The sequence below is a fragment of the Gopherus flavomarginatus genome, chromosome 5 (genome assembly GCF_025201925.1).
Source record: "Gopherus flavomarginatus isolate rGopFla2 chromosome 5, rGopFla2.mat.asm, whole genome shotgun sequence".
Lineage (NCBI taxonomy): Eukaryota > Metazoa > Chordata > Testudines > Testudinidae > Gopherus > Gopherus flavomarginatus.
Window position 1 is genome coordinate 71,434,385 of NC_066621.1, and position 19,741 is coordinate 71,454,125.

The window sequence follows — 19,741 nt, forward strand, 5'->3', positions numbered from 1 at the left end:
CTAGGGTGACCAGATGGCAAGTGTGAAAAATTGGAACGGGGTTGGGGAGATAATAGCCTATGTAAGAAAAAGCCCCAAATATCGGGACATCTGGTCACCCTACCTATCACTAATACTCATCTTTATTACTGTACATTATTGACCCTTCATCAAGGTCAGTGGGGGCCCATCAATGTAGTTGAAAGCAGAATTTGGCCTACCATGTTTTCAGCTGGCTGGAGAAGAGAATTGGGATAAACAAATCCTGTGCTCTGCTTTGCTACTGACTTTAGGACAGTTCTCCCATTTAAATACTATTGCTAGATAATTTGTTTTAATTTTCTTGACACACATTGTCATGACTACCTTGGCAGGACTAATTTTGACCTCCTTATTTTTATACTATAAACAAATATAATCAAATACAATCAAATTAAGCATATTCTTTTCATTTTCTGCCCAAAGCAAAGTGTTGGGGGTTTTGTTTGTTGTTTTGTTCATTCTCTCTCACTCTCCCTCCCCAAAAACAAAAATAAACAAAAAAACCCACACCCTCAAACAATAATAAATACCTAAATATGTGGCAAAGAGGATACAATGCTTTGTAAAGGAATGGATTCCCCTCCCAAGCTTTCAGAGAGCACTGAAGAAAAAGTACTTTCTGATATTATAAATATTCCCTTGGAAGTTTTCTTGTACATGATGATTATAAAACGCACTTTATTTCTCCTTTACAGCAGAATGCTTCCATACATGTATTTGGACAAAGCTATTTTTTCAAAAGCCTAGTATGAGCTGGATATAGGGTGCATTTCAGCAATGCAGTTAAACATTCACTTAACTTTAAGCACGAGTAGTGCCATTGACTTCCATAAAACTATTCTATCTTTTAAGTACCTTGCTGAATTGGGGCTACAGTATCTGATCTTGCTCCCACTGAAGCCAAATGGAAATTTTCCTATTAACATCAGTGGGAATATCATAATTCCTAAACCGGTTAATAAAATCTGCATCTTGTTAAACAAGCATTCACAATCTGGCTCAGTTACAAATAAGAGGAATATCAACCTTCAACTAAAATCACATTTTGCAAATGTTTGCAAAGCATTGCAAAATTATTTAATTCTTGTTTTTATTTACCCTATTCCTATGTACACCTCATTCTTGTCTTTTAAGCCTAAAAATAATTAAATATGGCCAGATAAATTAAACAAATAAATCATCAACTAGTACTTTCGGCCAGTGTGAAAACAGACGTTAACCAAGAAATCTGGCAAAACAGCTTTCAAATGCCATTGAAATGTTCAGTTACCTGATGACCAATTCAAGACAGATCATTTACAGAGTTGTTCTGTTCATTTAAGCACTGACACTTATAGGGGACATTTCCTTATTTATGTCCTAGCAGCAAACCAGTTATACAAGAGAAATGAGAAACGATTGTAATTTTCTATGCAGTAATAAAATCTGACCATATATGCTCAACAGAAAAACAGTAATACACAAAGTTTGATTCAACTGGTTAATGGCGGATTTAGCCAAAAAATATTACATAGTTTAATGATTACTTTCATCTGAGTTCATGGATTAAAACACTGTGACCCAGATCCTATTTCTTTTGCAGTCAATGGGCAAATAACCCACTGATTTCAATAAGATTAAGATTGGACCTTTGAGACTTGATTAGATTCTTATGGACACCCTTTTCAATCTGGCATGACTCCACTTAAGTCAATGGAATTATAACAGTATAAAGTGGTATACATGAGAGTAAGGGGCTTTCGGATGCAGCCTCGTTAGAGCAAGGACTAAGGTCTTCTGGGTCATCAAAGCACTGTGCATAATCAATAAATTATTATAACTTTGGTCATGAAAAGATATTTGAGATAATGAAATAAATCACAAGGGAGGAGAGCGGAAAGACAGAAGAAACAAAGGAGAATACAGAAGAAAGGACAGAGAATCACTCACTGTAGCCTGCTGTTTTTCTGCTTTCTCAGCTGCCTCATTAAGCTGCTTTTGAAAGGCCTCCTGGAGATATTTCATTTCATCCCTAGATCATTGAAAAGAAACAATACAAACTTCAGCACTACTCTCCATTAGGAAATATGGGAGTGTGTTTTTTTTGTTTATTTGTTTACTTTAGTTAAACAGACTCGTTTAATTATGCAGCATAACAACCAGGAGTGCTGTCTATGTGTTTTGTTAAAGCCATAAGTCCAGTGAATTCCAGTGCTGATGAAGAAAGAAATGTTATATAAATATATATAAACATGGTAAGTAGCTACCTTTTGTATCTATCAAGCGCCCTCCTGTACAGAAATCTGCTAATTGTGTAATTTCTAGTGAAAAGAATAGTAACAGTGAAGAAAGGAAAGAGAAGCACTTTGAACAGGAAATATACTACTGTCTATGACAGCTTGTTTATATTTGCTTTTAAAGAAAAGAGAAATTCTAGCTAGTAAACCTAAGCCACTAGTTCTCTCTTTTTAGAAGCAAATGATAAACTGGGATCTTATAAGGAGTTGTCTAATTGTTTAAAAGAAACGCCACCCAAAAGGAAAAAAAAAGATTTATTGCAAAGTTTTGCTGCTGAGATCCAGCATCTTTGCATTGCTCAGGAAGTGAAAAGGGACCACAAACTGGCAACACATATAGAGGATTTATGTGGAATAAGAATTCCCTTCTGGCACAATTATGTCTGATACAAGTCTTACGCTAGCCACCTCTTCACCCCTAACACAGGCCATTTGCAAGGGTTGTGGTGCTGCTACAATAGTGACATATCTTAGAGTATTCTAACAGCATTATCAGGGATGCCACTGGCACAGATCAACCCTCAGGATCAGGAAGCTGGAACCCCTGCCTGCCTTGAGCATGGCTCAGGTGCAGGAGACAATTTAGCCCAGTGATTGTTTGACGGGTGTAGAATGAGCTTTGTACATGATGAGGCACGAAGTACCTGAGTTGCTGGCTCATCTACCATATTAGTCCTCATCTACACCGAAGCTAGTAACCTTGGGAGTTCTGGGTAGTGCAGATTTAACTGAAACGGTGCTTGTCATAAACAGATGGTAAAGGGTTAATGCCTTTTTTACCTGTAAAGGGTTAAAAAGTTCACCTAGCCTAGCTGACATCTGACCAGAGGAACCAATGGGGGAACAAGATGTTTCAAAAGGAAGGAGAGAAGTTTTTCCTTTGTTTGGAGTTTCAGTTTCAGCCAGAGTGAAAAAGATCAAGGAACCAGCCTCTTATCAGAGTAGTAAATTTTAGAAAGGAATAAATAGGTTTATGTTTATTTCTTTGTAACCTGTCTTATGCAATTAGAGGTAGAATCAAACTGGGTATTTGGGTATTTTTTTGTGTAACTAAATTTGTGCCCAGGGGAACATCCTCTGTGTTTTGAATCTGTTGTCTGTGAGAGTAGCTGGTATGCTAATCTCTCCCAGAGGGTTTTCTTTTACCTTTCTTTTCTTTAATTAAAAGCCTTTTTCTTAATACCTGATTGATTTTTCCTTGTTTTTAGATCCAAGGGGATTGGATCTGGACTCACCAGGGATTAGTGGGGGAAAGGAGGAGGGATGGTTAATTTCTCCTTGTTTTAAGATCCAAGGGATTTGGATCTGTGTTCACCAGGGACTTGGTGAAGTACCCCAGGGAAAAGAAGTAGTGCCTGGGGGATGGTGACAGCGATACCAAATCTAAGCTGGTAAGTAAGCTTAGAAATGTCCATGGAGGATCCCACATCTGTACCCTAAAGTTCAGAGTGGGGAAGGAACCTTGACAGTGCTTGAAACAGCTGGTGAATCCAGAGAGCCAACAGCAGCAGCCCTTCCAATTTTGTCTAATATAGACAAAGTTTGTGTCATTTTGAAGTGTTAACAATACACTGAAGTAACAGAACTTGAACCACTATGAGAAACAACCATGTTCTACTGCAGCATAAAAACTACAACAGAGCTCAGAAGAGAAGAGATTGAAGTTGGACTTATGATGAATGAACACTAGGGTCAGATCCTCAGATAGTGTAAATCTGCACAGCTTCATTGAAGTCAACGGTGCTACCTCATCTTGTATCAACTGAGATTCTCAAAAAAGAATGAGGAGTCCAGTAGCACCTTAAAAACTAACAGATCTATTTGGGCATACGCTTTCGTGGGTAAAAAACCCACTTCTTCAGATGCATGGAGTGAAAATTACAGATGCAGGCATAAATATACTGACACATGAAGAAAAGGGAGTATATCACATTAGTAGATGTGCAAGTGAATGTGCCATCATGCCATCATGTGCCAGCAATGCCCATCTGCCAGGTACATTGTCCAAACTGGACAGTCTCTAAGTAAAAGAATAAATGGACATAAATCAGACATCAGGAATGGTAACATACAAAAGCCAGTAGGAGACCACTTCAATCTCCCTGGACGTTTTATAACAGATTAAAAGTACCCATACCTCAACAAAAAAACTTCAAAACATCAAAACATTTCAAAGAGAAACTGCAGAGCTACAATTCATTTGCAAATGTAACACCATTAATTTGGGTTTGAATAAGGACTGGGAGGTGGCAGGCTCACTACAAAAGCAATTTTCTCCCTCTTGGTATTGAGACACCTCCTCATCAGTTATTGGGAGTGGACCACATCCACCCTGACTGAATTGGCCCTGTCAACACTGGTTCTCCACTTGTAGGGTAACTCCCTTTTCTTCATGTGTCAGTATATTTATGCCTGCACCTGTAATTTTCACTCCATGCATCTGAAGAAGTGGGTTTTTTACCCACGAAAGCTTATGCGCAAATAAATCTGTTAGTCTTTAAAGTGCCACCGGACTCCTCATTATTTTTGTGGATACAGACTAACACAGCTACCCCTCTGATAGCTGAGATTCTGGCACCCTACACTTTATAGGATTCATGCTATATAATAGGATTAGTGAAAGTGCAGCCCATAAGGCAAATGCAGTCCTCATTTCTATGAAGGATGTAGACTGTGGCTTTAATGCCGAAAGGCTGCCCAAAGTGATGATGGGTCCAAGCATCTTAATCCAGCTGGTTCTCTATTCAACAGGAGGGCAGCTACACTCTTCTCCATTTATTGCAGATTGGGTATAACCTCAGGATCTTGGCAGATAAAACATGATATCAGATAAAACATGGATATTAGGAAAAACTTTTTCACTAGGGGGGTGGTGAAGCACTGGAATGGGTTAACTAGGGAGGTGGTGGTATCTCTTTCCTTGACAAAGCCCTGGCTGGGATGATTTAGTTGAGGATTGGTCCTGCTTTGTGCAAGGGGTTGACTAGATGATCTCCTGCGGTCCCTTCCAACCCTTATATTCTATGATTCTTTGAGGACCTTCACTAGGTAAATTGTGAGGGGAGGCTAACAGAATGATTTACGACAAGGTAAAGATAGATATGTATTTATGCTGATATACGGTTTATCAGATGGAAGTGTCTGGGTTTATTCTTAGATACACAATCTCTGGGAAAGGTATATATCATAGCAGGTGCACAGCACCCATTGTGTTAATCATATGCCAATTTTCATTCACTGTCATGTTGTCAATATTGGCTTCTAGACTTCCATAACCTCTGTGGAACCCAATTCCAGTGAGTCTGTAATTATTAATCATTTGAGTACCCACAATATTGGTTTTCATAGTATTTCTTGAAGAGTGTTATAAAAGCCTGGATTTTAAAGAAGGAAGACATTGAAAAACACAGGCTGTTCATTAGCCCATTGCATGTATCACATAATCTGTCTGGGAACTGTTCCACTGAAGCACACTGCTGTACACTCAGTACATGTTTCTCTTGGAAAGACAACTGACATTCCATTTGGGTGGACAGACAGACAGAACTGAGGTGGAGTCTTGTGTAGGGGAATGGAAAGAACAAAATGGTGCGTGCATCTGAGGAATACCCATTTTTGCCCAGAAAGACTTATTCCATATTCTCATCTGCAAACAACAGGGCATATTTAAAATTGTCTAAATAGCTTATTAACAATTTTAATTCACTGATGTGAATACGTCATGGAAGCTGCATGCTTGTCAAACCCCATCACAGAAACTGAATTATGGGTGAAGGATTTGTAATGTAGCCTTTATGCACAGAGCAAATTATAAGACTGAAGATTTAGAGTCAATTCTCCAAAACAGTTCTAAAATACTTTTGTAAATTACATGGGTGTGTCCATTTGCAACCACAAAATAGTTAACTACACTCACAATGAGCAACGACCATGTAGTTTGCTGATATACATCCACAAAAAGAGGCATTTTCATGCACAAAGAGATGAAACCACAAATGTTTTAGATGCACATTTCAGAGACCATTTGCAAATTTGAACTACTGAACAATGATACTGTCAACTTGCATCATCATTTTATCATCTCATTATGTTTTAATGACATTATTAATGTATTGCAAAGAACACATTACTTTTCACCTATTAAAAGTTCCAGGATGTGATGATCATGTCTAATATCATCATGGTTAAAAATTGTTGATATAAGAATATTTAGCAATTACAGCAGCTAATATTGGATTTTCAAGGCAACATTTACTACATGAGAAACTGGAGGATAAAAAAAAATAGTGTCTGATTTTCTACAAGGTAGTTACTAGTGGTAAATGGTGATGTTTTAATTGTGTCCAATTATATAGAAGTTTGCATATTTAATGTTCTCTAGAAACGTTAACTAACTAAACCCCACTACTCCACAGTTCAGACAGGTCTAAAAGGTCCCCCTTTAACAGAAATATCTGTCTTTGGCATTTCTAAGGCATGTGAAGGTCTGATCCAACACCCATTGAAGTATATGGAAAGACTCCTCACTGACTTTTTGTGGGCACTGAAACGGGCTCCAATTTTCTTTGGTATTTAAGAGCTGATTGGGAAATCATTCAATCACAATCCTTCCCTATTAGCCATCTAATTTTAATATGCAACAAAACTACTACCGGGTAAAATACTTGCAATAAAATCATTACAGGATTTCAGGTGTTACTTTGTATGACAACAAAAGGGGTAGATGCTGTACCTAGACTGGCCATATCTGATTAATTTGTAATGTATATTTTTATTGTGATAAAACTGAGACACATACATATATTAAACACATCATACTGTTTCAGAAAAAATAATCCCTGTATTGGCTAGGTCTGCTTGTTGTTAAAATTATATTGGCATATCAATTTATCAGATAGACTCCATTTGTAAGAATCATGTGAACTGTCATTGTGTATCGAGCTAGGACTAAGGATGGTGATCTGTCACCCCTTGTCATGGAAAATTCTCCAATTCACTAGATTCAAGTGAATATCTGACATGAATATTCCACCCCCTCACAAATTTATTCTCTTACTTCTTGTCACAGATTACCCTGTAAGAATTTTCGAAACTAGGTGCTCGGTTTCATGAGTTTTATCTGAACCTACGTCCCACCTCCAAAGCCAGCAATTTTTAAAACTAACTAGCTATTTTAGGTGCCTCAATTCTCGGGTTTCTAATTATAGACACTTTAAAGATTTTTCCAACTTGTTGATCACTGCATCCTCCGAAAATCAGGCCCACTTATGGTGCTTCAATAAGGAACTCAATTCACTAAGCACAGAAATGTGTTGACTTGAATAAATAAGTTTCCAGCACTGAGCTATCCTGAAAAACTAAACTCCATTTCCTTGACATATATCTAGCTCTAATATTAACCGCTGTGAATATTATTAATGACCGACTATGAAGTAAAGTATGTCACATATCAGCTAATATTTCAGGTGTAGCAGAAACAATCCTGCATTGTTCCTCCCTCCCCCTGTTTAACAGTCATGGCTGTTTGCTAGTGGATATGCCTACTGTGCTGTGCTTACTGGTTCAAACAAAGGGAAGACTGAATTCCATGGTCTTATAGTTTTCAATCTGTTAACAGGAATGAAAAGAGGAGGTAGCTTCTTACCTTTGCTTTTGGCCTAATTCCAGAAGTTTTTGCACATCACTTTTGGCAGATGCCTCGTCATTTTTCAAAGACTGGAAACAAAGGGGGAGAGAGAGAATTACCAAGAAGATCTTTAATGTTACTCAGCTATGAAAAGGTTAATGGTGACCTCTTTTACAAAAGGCTCCCATTGAATAATACATTTTATCATCAGTTTAAAAAAAAAGGCAGAAATAGTTTGGCTCTTCTGTGGCAGTAATTCAGCACTTGCTGCAGCACACACACAGGTGTTCAGGATAAGACATTAAAGCAGAACTGATCAAATAGACTATGTAGTACAGTTCTTGGCATAGATCCGGTCTCTGCAGCGTCAAATTCGATGTACATGAAAAAATAAATTTTCCCGAGACCTACTTTTTTATTCATTCAGTTTGATGAGAATATAGCAAGTTCTAAAGTAACTTCATTAAAGAGAGAGAGAGAGAGGAAGCAAGTTCCCCATATAAATGGTGAAGAAAGAAATTCAACAAGAAAAAAATAGCAGTAGAGGATGACAGGATAATGCAGACTGACATTTTAAAATGTACGACAGACTACTGCTCAGAGAAGGTAGCATCATTAATGAATGGAATACAGGGACCCATACATGCCCCTCAAAGATAACAGCAGGGTCCTATGAGTTGTTTGAGGAGATAATTTCCCAGAATTGTTCCCTCAACTAGTTAATGCAAGGGGTGGTCTTGTTGGAAGTTATATATGCCCCATTCATAACAGGTGGCTCAAATAAAATGCAGTTCTCTGCAAGGCAGTGCAAGAATAAGCAATCTACTTGATAACCAGTCTGAATTATTCTCATTGCTTTCACTAGACCAAGAGACTCCCTCATGAAGAGACTGCTGCCCTGTCATGTGAATATTTGGTCATTGAGGTAGCCAACGAATCCAGGGCAAGACTGGAAACCCGTTATTCACATGGAGGGTTTGTCTTCACTATAGAGTTGAGTTATAACTGAAATATTGCCCTTAACTTGAGTCCTGTCCTCTCACCAAAACTGTTAAAACAACCATTATGCTCCAAGACATGCATCTGATGAAGTGGGTATTCACCCATGAGAGCTCATGCTCCAATACGTCTGTTAGTCTATAAGGTGCCACAGGACTCTTCGTCGCTTTTTACAAATCCAGACTAACACGGCTACTCCTCCTATATTTGACATCATGCTCCAGTTAACTCCAGTTGGCTGGCTTATAAGGGGATATAGGCTGCAGAGTTATTTAATACTCTGCAGCGTTATTTCAGTGTGGCCACTCTCACTCCAGCTAGACTAAAGCTTAGACTACATTACAAAGTTTTGCCGGCATAGTTCTGTTGGCTAGAAATCTGAAAATATCACATTCCCTAGCCAACACAGGACTATTTTTGTGAGTAACTGTTCATTAATGGCAGTAAGGGGTAGCTCCAGGGAGTCAATCTACAAAAAATATCTTTTTCCTCTCATTGCCAATGTAGTCTGTTCCATAATGGTTTTTCCATTAACTGCTTCAATTTCCACAAGTGAGACAAAGAATCCAAGGAAAATTTTGGGGATTCATAAACTGCATAATCCACTCATGTGTAATGTGCACCATGTTTTCCTCAGTTTAAATAATATTGAAAATTAGCATACACAACATATAAAACAAGCATCAGGGTAATTAATTACCAATTAGTCTCATGTTAAAAGAAAATGTTTGTAACAAATAGATAGTAATTCTAACAAACAAAGTGAGTGATCGTATATCTCAGAAAAGTGAAGGGTAATCTAACCTGCAGGTTTACTTTAATTCCTTCAAGTTCTTTTGAGGTCTTCGACAGTTGACGGAGGATATTGCTCCTTTCCTTAAAGACTTCTTTCAGTTGTCTTTCCAGTTCTTCATAGCCCTGTCTAACACAAAGCACACGCAGTCTTCTCAAAATGTCTTCCCAATGTCCTTGAAATCAGAGTCTTAGTTCATCCAATTTTTATTAATCATAAGCAGAATCCATTCCCATTCCCCCTTGCACCATGTTTAGGAATCGAAATGTTTTATGACAAACTGAACTGCTGCATCTGTGTACACAAATCCTCATACCACCATGCCAATAGCAACCTATTATGGGCAGGAACAAATGCTTTTATATTATACAGAAGTTGACAGTAAAGGAGGTTTTTCTTTCCTGTGAGATATTGCACAGTAGGAATTATTGAACTTTGTAGAGTCAGAGATTTTTAACCATTCTTGTGGGGGAAGGATGTTCCAGAGATATTTGAATTTTCCCTCCTGTAATTTAAACCTTTTTTTACTCAGTTAATGATTCAGGCTCAGATCGGGGTTAGGTGTCTAAATGCCTATAAAGATCTGGGTTGATCAGTTCATAAAAAGAAACAAATGTCTCAATCCTGCAACATACCAAGACTATCTTAGGGCCTCATCCAAAGCCCACTGAAATCAGTAGTGATCTTCAGGTCAGGCCCATTTTGGGCTTCTGAATATATCAAGAGCACTGGCCATGTTTGGAAAAATATTGGATGATTCATTTAGCAATGGACAGCTCATCTACTCTGCCTGAAGGATAGAAGAAAAAAATAGTGCACTATACAATCAGATTTTGGATACTTGGTATATCTCAAAGCTTTAATTAAATGTCGTTTTTCCTACAGTTATGTTTTTATATTACTGATATTGTTTAGTACACTACTATATTGAATTGAAGCTCCATCAAGAGCAAATATCTTTAGCTTATTTGGCCAACATTTTTACAGATGCGACTGTGGGGAAACAGTGTGGAAATATTTGAGCTGCCATCTCTTTAATGAAATGTATAACATCTGTAATTTCTTCTCACTACTGTGAAAACCACTGAGATGTTTTACTCTGCAACACCCTGCCTGCCACAGTAATGCTGACAGGTGGTCACTATCCAATTAGTGATTAAACCTACATCTCATACAACTGCCTCCAACTTATGTGCTCAAGTCGTTTCTTGGCAACAGAACTTTTATCCTCCATTTCCACATATGAGCTCAATAGCAAATAGCATTTCAAATATCTTAAAAGGATAAAAAAAGATGGTTACTCACCTTTGTAACTGTTGTTCTTCAAGATGTGTTGCTCATATCCATTCCAGTCAGGTGTGCGCGCACCGCATGCACATTCGTCGGAAGACTTTTTTACCCTAGCAACACTCAGCGGGTCGGCTGGGTGCCCCCTGGAGTGGCACCGCTATGGCACCGGATATATACCCCAGTCGACCCGGCGACCCTTCAGTTCCTTCTTGCTGGCTATTCCGACAGTGGGGAAGGAGGGTGGGTTTGGAATGGATATGAGCAACACATCTCGAAGAACAACAGTTACAAAGGTGAATAACCATCTTTTCTTCTTCGAGCAATTGCTCATATACATTCCAGTCAGGTGATTCCCAAGCCTTACCTAGGCGGAGGGGTCGGAGAGAGATGTGGCAGCATGCAGAACCGCTGAGCCAAAGGCTGCATCATCTCTAGCCTGTTGGACCAGAGCATAGTGAGAAGCAAAGGTGTGAACCGATGACCAGGTCGCTGCGCGACGTATCTCCTTGATAGGTACGTGGGCCAGGAAGGCGGCTGATGAAGCTTGAGCTCTGGTAGAATGCGCCGTGAGATGGCCCGAAGGGACACGAGCCAGGTCATAGCACGTGCGTATGCACGCTGTTACCCAAGAGGAGATCTTCTGGGAGGAGATTGGTAGAATTTTCATCCGTTCAGCAACTGCCACGAACAGCTGGGGGGGATTTCCGGAAGGGCTTTGTCCGCTCGATATAAAAAGCGAGCGCTCTACAGACATCTAAGGAGTGCAACTGCTGCTCCTGTCGAGAAGAGTGAGGCTTCGGAAAGAAGACTGGGAGGAAGATGTCCTAGTTGGTATGGAAAGCCTACACTACCTTAGGGAAGAACGCTGGATGAGGTCGCAACTGTATCTTGTCCTTGTGGAAGACAGTGTATGGTGGGTCCACCGTATGCGCTCGAAGTTCGGAGACCCTTCTGGCCGATGTAATGGCCACCAGGAAGACTGTCTTCCACGACAGGTACAGGAGTGAGCAAGTCACCAATGGCTCAAAAGGTGGATGCATAAGTCTGCTTAGGACTAAGTTGAGGTCCCAGGTGGGGGCAGGGCGGCATACTGGGGGGTAGAGGCGCTCCAGGCCCTTAAGAAATCTAGTAACTAAGGGGTGGGAAAACACGGAGTGGCCATTTTCTCTGGGATGGAATGTGGAGATAGCCGCCAAGTGCACCCTCAGAGAAGATATCACCAGGCCCTGTTGTTTAAGAGACCAGAGGCAGTCCAAAACAGTGGGGATCAAGACCTCAGAAGGAGTAATATTCTGTGTTGTACACTAGCAGGAGAAACGTTTCCACTTGGCCAGGTACGTTGACCGAGTGGAAGGCTTTCTGCTACTTAGGAGAACATGCTGTACCGGAGCAGAACAGCGTAACTCCGATCTGTTCAGCCATGCAGGAGCTATGCTGTGAGGTGAAGGGCCTGCAGGTCTGGGTGGCGAAGATTGCCATGGTCCTGTGTTATGAGGTCTGGAAGGAGTGGTAGGGTAACTGGGCTCGCCATGGACAGGTTGAGCAGTGTGGTGTAACAGTGCTGTCTGGGCCACGCTGGTGCGATCAGGATTAGATGCACTCTGTCCCTGCGGAGTTTTATTAGGACCTTGTGAACCAGAGGGAATGGTGGGAAGGCATAGAGCAGGTGGTGCCCCCACGACATGAGGAATGTGTCCGTGATCGATCCCGGTGAAAGATCCTGGAAGGAGCAGAAAGCTTGGCATTTCCTGTTCGTGCGAGAGGTGAACAGGTCTATGAGGGGAAAACCCCACCTCTGGAAGATCGAATGAATAACGTCTGGTCTTATCGACCATTCGTGACAGAGGAAGGATCTGCTCAGCTGATCCGCCAGAGTGTTCCAAACCCCTGGGAGAAAGGACGCTACCAGGTCTATTGAGTGGGCTATGCAGATGTCCCAGAGTCGAATGGCCTCTTGACTCAGGGGAGAAGAGCGAGTCCCTCCCTGTTCGTTGATATAATACATGGCTGTTGTGTTGTCTGTAAACACTGAGATATAACGGCCGTGAAGATGTTGCTGGAAAGCCTGGCAAGCGAGGCGGACTGCTCTCAGCTCTCAGACGTTTATGTGGAGCGTCAGCTCCTGTGATGCCCAAAGGCCCTGGGTATGAAGGTGACCGAGGTGAGCCCCCCAACCGAGAGATGACGCATCTGTCGTTAGGGACAGCAAGGGCTGTGGTGGATGGAATGGTAGCCCTGCACACACCAGGGAGGGAGTCAGCCACCAGTCGAGGAAGCGTAAGGTACTCGGGGGAATGGTCACCAGAATGTCTGTTGGGTCCCTGCCCGGGCGGTAGACCGAGTTGAGCCATGTTTGAAGGGGCCGGAGGCGGAGCCTGGCATATTTGGTCACATAAGTGCAGGCAGTCATGTGGCCTAGTAGGCCGAGACACGTGCGAGCCGAGGTGATCGGGGAATTCTGCAGACCTTGAATGATCACCGTGATCGTCTGGAAACGTGGCTAAGGTAGGTAGGCCTTGGCTCGAGTGGAGTCCAGAGTTGCCCCTATGAAGTCCAGCCTTTGTGTGGGAACCAGTGTGGACTTTTCCGCATTGAGAAGCAGCCCCAACCGGGAGAATAGTTCCGTGATTATGTCCACGTGCTGTCTGACCTGAGTCCAGGAGGTTCCCTTGAAGAGCCAGTCGTCCAGATACGGGAATACATGTATCTGCTGGCACCTGTTGGCCGTGGCGTTCCCTCTCGTCGACCAATTGGACAACTAATGAGGAGGGAGGAGGATGGACATATAGATATTCGTACTCCTGAGAGGGTACCATGTATTTCCTCTCAACTCCCTTTGCCGTAGGGGGAATGGAGGCTGGGGACTGCCATAAGGTGTCAGCAGTGGCCTGGATGGTCTTGATGAAAGGCAAAGCCACCCTAGTGGGGGTATCTGCCAACAGGATGCTGACAACTGGGTCCTCGACCTCCGGGACTTCCTCTATGGGAAGACTGATGTTGAGCGCTACCGTCCTAAGGACGTCCTGATGGGCTCTGAGGTCTATCGGCGGGGGCCCTGATGATGAGGTCCCTGCCACCGCCTCATCTGGGGAGGAAGAGGATGATACGCCGGGGATGAGGGGGTCCTGAATGGCCTCTCGCTCATGGGTCGGTTCCTGCTCCAGCGGTACCGGGGACCTTGGTGGATGGGTTATCTGCTCCTCTGTCCCAGCTGGAGGGTGACAGTTATTGGTGGCCTCTGGAGCTCGATGCTCTGAGGAAGCAGAGAGGGTCTGGAGCAATGGAGCACCTTGGGCCTGATGGTATGCCCAGGGTGTCCAAAAGGACCACTGGTGAGGTCCTGGGTCCTGAGACTGGATCTCCTGGAAGACCCCGGTAGGCACCTCCATATCTCGCTCCTGGTCGTAATAACTGTCCACGTGAGAGGACACTGATGTCTGCCTGGATGGCCATGGAGGAGCAGAGAAACCTTGGGCTGAAGTTCCGACGGACCTCACTCCCTTCTTTAACGGGGACCGGTGCCGGTATTCGTAGTGGTACCGGGATCGAGATCGGAACCTGCAACTAGACCGGTGCCGGGAGGTCGACCGAGATCTCGAGCCCCTGCGGTGTGAACGGCTCCGAGAGGTACGGTGCCTGGATCAGCGCTGAGAACTGGAGCGGTGCCGCGGATAGTGAGGTGGAGAGCGGGAGTCCGACCGGTGCCGCGAGTCTGACCGGTGCCGTGTAGGAGAACGGTGCCGGGACTGCGAGCAGCGTCGAGAGCGGGAGCATCATCTCCACCTGGAGCGCCTGCGGGACCGCAATCTTGAGCGGTGCCAGTCCGCTGTGCCGACAGACGGTGGTCTAGTCAGGGTCGGCTTGCCCCGAGATTGGATTACCCGCACCGGCGGTGTCGGGGGTAGAGGCAGTGCCAAGCCCATTAAGGTGATTAAGTCTCTCGCTGCCGAAAACACCTCTGGCATGGATGGCATGGTGAGCTCTACCGCAGCATGCACCGGGGAGCTATCAGGCGCTGGACTCGACGGCCCTTGTGGGACCGGAATCAATGGTGCCGATTTAGTCGGTGCCGCGGCGGGTATCGGCGCTGGGCAGTCTGATCTGGGTGCACTTTCTGGCTGTGGCGTGGGCGGCGCCAAAGCAGTAGGAGTCTTGGCCTTCTTTGACCTCGGGGAGAGGGAGTGACGTGGAGTCAACTTCGGTGCCGGTGGCGGCCAGTGCCGAGAGTCTTTAGGCGTACCGGTGCGATCCGGTGCCGTAGGGGTGCCTCTGCTCACCAACCGGCGCTCGGTGCCGAAGGTGGCGGTGTCAAGGCCGCCTCCATGAGGAGCTGTTTCAGTCTGATGTCCCGCTCCTTTTAGTTCGCGGCTTGAAAGCCTTGCAAATAGGGCACTTAGCTGTTAAGTGCGATTCCCCGAGGCACTTCAGACAGGAGTCGTGCGGGTCTCCTGTTGGCATCGGCCTGTGGCAGGCCGAGCACGATTTGAAACCCGGTGAGCCGGGCATGAGCTCCGGCACCGGGTGTAGGGAAGGGGCTACTCCCCGAACCCCGCTAAGTAGTACTAAACTAACTATTAATGTAAGAACTTACAACTAAATCTATCTATCTATCTATCTATATATATATATCTACAAGAATAATGACTATGTATACGATAACAAGGGGAAACTACGAGTAGCTAGGTAAGGTGGAGGCCAGCTAAGCCGCACTTCACTGTTCCAATGATCGACCCGGGCGGTAAGAAGGAACTGAAGGGTGGCCGGGTCGGCTGGGGTATATATCTGGTGCCATAGCGGCGCCACTCCAGGGGGCGCCCAGCTGACCCGCCAAGTGTTGCTAGGGTAAAAAAGTCTTCCGACGAACATGCACGCGGCGCGCGCACACCTGACTGGAATGGATATGAGCAATCACTCGAAGAAGAACACTACATACTTATGGATCTAGATCAAGGAAAAACTGGTATCTCCATGTGAGAAGAACAGAATAACAACAAATTGTTTTGAAAGGGTGTATAAAAATGGAATCAAAAGGGAGTTGATCTACAGGGTACCACTTATCACAGGTATGAAATTATCCTTTATTTCCTATAAAATCAATACCCGCTTCCACTCATCCCTTTGTCCACCCAAACATTAGACTGATGTCATACAGCCCTCTAGTAAGAAGAGAACAACTTATTCAGCCACCCACACTCTGTTGTGAACTTAATATGCAAAAAGTTGGGACAGAATGGATAAAGGACATTTATAGCATCTTTGTTTTATATGCTGTTGCATCAGATCTGGCTCTAATCAGTAGTGACTTAGAGCATGTAATGTACTGTTATGTGTTCAGATACTATGGTGACAGGCAGCACTAATAAAACCCCAAGTGAGGCAGGATAAAACTCTTGAGAGCTGTTCCATTTGGTGGCCTATGTGACATTAGTTTGTCAACAAAGGTCAGTTGAAACACAACATGAGTCACCACAAAAACCACTACTTGACAGTCGTGTCTGACAAGTCAAGGATCGAATGAGTAATTTCCTGCCAGGGAAGGGTTAAAGCACATTGGTTGAGCAGCACAGTGTAACCCATCCCTACAACTGCCTGTGCTGTGCTTAATCCAAGAATAAAACAACAAAGCAAAACAAACAAAAAAATAAAAAGGCTGCCAATCCAGTAACCACAAGTGCCAAAATTCACTTGGAAAATTAAAGTAAACATGAAACTACAAAAATAAAAAGGAAGGAGCTTGAAGCCACACTCACAGCAATGGGAGAGCCTGGAGCTATGCCAATGAGGGAAAGAGACTAATTTAATTATATGCCAGATGGTACCAGTGACAGCAGCCATGAGAGTGGGAGATTGACAAGGACATGCTGTAAAGAAGTTCCTGTGAAGATGCATCGTTGCTGCTTCAGCTGAGGTGCATAGAAGGGGAGAATGCAGGCTGGTACCAACAAATCCACAGGGATGCTGAGGATGGAGGCAAAAAGTTAGTGTATGAAAGAAAGTTGGAGTAAACAGATTCCCTGTATTAATACAATAGTTTATTTTGTGGATAAGATGTTATTGCAGGCAAGTCACACCTAATCTTCACAGAGAACTTAGAGTAGCTGAACTAATTCCCTGACAAACAAAATCCAGTGCTGAGAAAGGTGGCTACAGAAATTGAGGGGAATGATAGACTCAGTTAACCTTCAAAAAGTTATGTGGAAACCCTGAAAGCCTAAGTAGTTGATGCATAGAATATATAAATGAGGACTGGTTAAAACATTTCCCACTGAACATTTTCAATGGAAAACAGATTTTTTTAAAAAGTGAAAAGCATCTGCGTTCTATGAAAAAAAATGTTTTGGTTATTGTTATAGCTGTGTTGGTTCCAGGAAATTAGAGAGACAAGGTGGGTGAGGTAATATCTTTCACTGGACAAGCTTTCAAACTACAGAGAGGGCTTGTCTTCAGGTCTCGTAGGTCTGGCAGACCTGACAAGTTTGTGTAGCTCAAAACTTTGCCTCTTTCCCAATAAAAGTTGGTCCAGTAAAAGATGTTATCTCACCACTTTGTCTCTCTATGAAACATTTTGACTTTTAACTGAAACCCCAAACACTTAAAAATAAAAAATAAAAATCATCTGAAAAGCAAAAATGGCTATTTGGAAAGGCCATTACAGTGCCTGACATGAGTTATATTTTGAGTGTGTCATGGTTACAGGTTGTTACTGGTTGCACATCTTTCCCCTTGGTAGTCTCTGAGTGCCCCCATCAGTTGCTCAGCCTTGTGCCCTTGCCTGTCTGGGGGGAAAATGTCACAATTCTCCCACTGTTAGTCCAGGATCTGGATACAACAACCCATCTATGCCATCTGCTTATTACTGTGCAGGTCCAACTGACAACTGAGTTTCATACCTTTCGGGAACCCTCGGACAGTGAAATAGTGACCAACAGACTTCTTGCATACGTAGGTTTATTAGCAAAAGGAATAACCATGAGATAAAATTATTTTAGATAAGTCTAAAAACGTGTGTAGGCTGTTTAATCACATGCTTCACTGCCAACTGAGTTAGATAGGCTTCCCTCTTTAGTTACAGGAAAAGAATGAATCCATCTTACATTCTTTTGGGACCCAATCTGGTCTTTGTTTGCCTTTCAGTGATGGTTGTTCCATTGTTCAGAAAATACATTTTGGTGTACAGATCAACATTCACCAATGAGTACCCCTACATTTTTCACAAGTGCCTTCTGCTCCCATTATTCTCTGTGGGTAGGGTTCCAAATTACATCTTCCACAATGAATTACAGTACTCAGCAAGAGGGAAAACTGTGTTGCATTATCGGAGAAGTAATCCAGACAGGAAATCTAGCACACAGAGGATAATGGAGGCATCAAAAACCCAACATGCAACTTCCATGTAGCACTGCAGCAGCATTTCTGGAAAGAAATTTTCATTTTTTATCAACAGTTTTGGCTGAAAATGTTTTAAAAAAAATTCCAAGAAATTGAAATTAAATTTCTGTGGGGAAAAGACTCATTTTCCAAAAACCTCTAGTACAATGGTTATTCTTCACGGGTTGAGTCTGTTTTAATGAAAAGATCATAACCTTGCCAACCGAATGGTTACCCAGTCATCAGCAAGATATGATTTAATTCCTTTTAGTTTTGCTATAATTAGACCTTCTCAGTTTGCAGATTAACCTTGTTTAATTTAAGATACTTTTCCTTTCAAACTGTTCTTGGGATATTCACTGTGTGGACCATTGGCAGTGGTAAGGAAAACAAACTCCTCACCTTTGGGGTAAAGCAAAGCTAGTTAAGAATGCATTTATAGCACTTTGTGCAGGGCATAGGCCTAAGATGCCTGTCTACAATGAGGGAGACCATATCTGATTTTATGAGTCTATACTCAAAGGGTCTGATTCTGCAAGCCTCACTCATACTGAGTATCATTTTCTGTCCCATTATCTTCACTGGTAAATATGGATTATCATGAGCAAGAGACACAACGTCAGACTGCCACAGATTTATGCTACAATATTAATACTTGGATTCTGAAATTTCCAAAATTGTTTAGATTTGGGGGGGTTGTTCAAGTTTCTCTCTACAAATTAAAATGAGTGAAATCCTAGCCAGTTCATTATTTGCTGAATATTAGAATTCTAGTGGCTAAATGCAAAGAAAACAAAATCCCCTTTATTTAAATTTTATGCAGAAGTACCTACATTTTTGTTATCACAACTACATGCAATTTTTAACAAGGTATGCATCGGTGTTAAATACTTGTCCCACATCAGTGGCAACCGGACCATTATGTGTAATTGACTTGACAAGCTACAGAGAAGGCTTCCTACTTTAATTTCTTGATGAGCAGACAGCAGGAAAGGAATTTCTTCTGCTTAAAGCAATTAGTCAGTTTCATTATGAAGACTGTTGTTTGCATTCCTCTAAAAGCATTAGAAACAGCATATTATGCTTGTTGATCTCTTCTGGCATCCCTGTGTCATGCCCTTTATTAACAGTGAAAACATGCTCTCAGAAGCCCCACCAGTAGCTTATCTACCCATCTTAAGCAACTTATTTAAAGTATCCCCATGAAGTTTCCAATACCATTTTGTTCAACTTTTCTTTATAGGAGTAATGGGCTGCACACCACACCCCGTTAGATTAGCTCCTTGGTCCTGCTCCTTAAAGACTCAGGGACACTCCAAGCTGATGCAACACCCGTGCTCTTCAGTGTGTATCCGTCCATACCACCCA

The 19,741-nt window shown here is 42.6% G+C and overlaps 1 protein-coding gene across 5 annotated transcripts in view; it reads right to left on the reverse strand.

Moving 5' to 3' along the window:
* The window catches only part of LUZP2 (leucine zipper protein 2), a 358,273-nt gene that overhangs the window by 178,423 nt on the left and 160,109 nt on the right, over nt 1-19,741 (reverse strand). For all 5 annotated transcript variants that reach the window (XM_050955450.1, XM_050955448.1, XM_050955449.1 and 2 more), the window contains exons 2-4: nt 9,727-9,844; nt 7,942-8,012; nt 1,951-2,032 (exon numbers count right to left, since the gene is read on the reverse strand). In XM_050955450.1, coding sequence (XP_050811407.1) covers nt 1,951-2,032; nt 7,942-8,012; nt 9,727-9,844 — 271 coding nt within the window. The remainder of the gene's footprint in view (nt 1-1,950; nt 2,033-7,941; nt 8,013-9,726; nt 9,845-19,741) is intronic.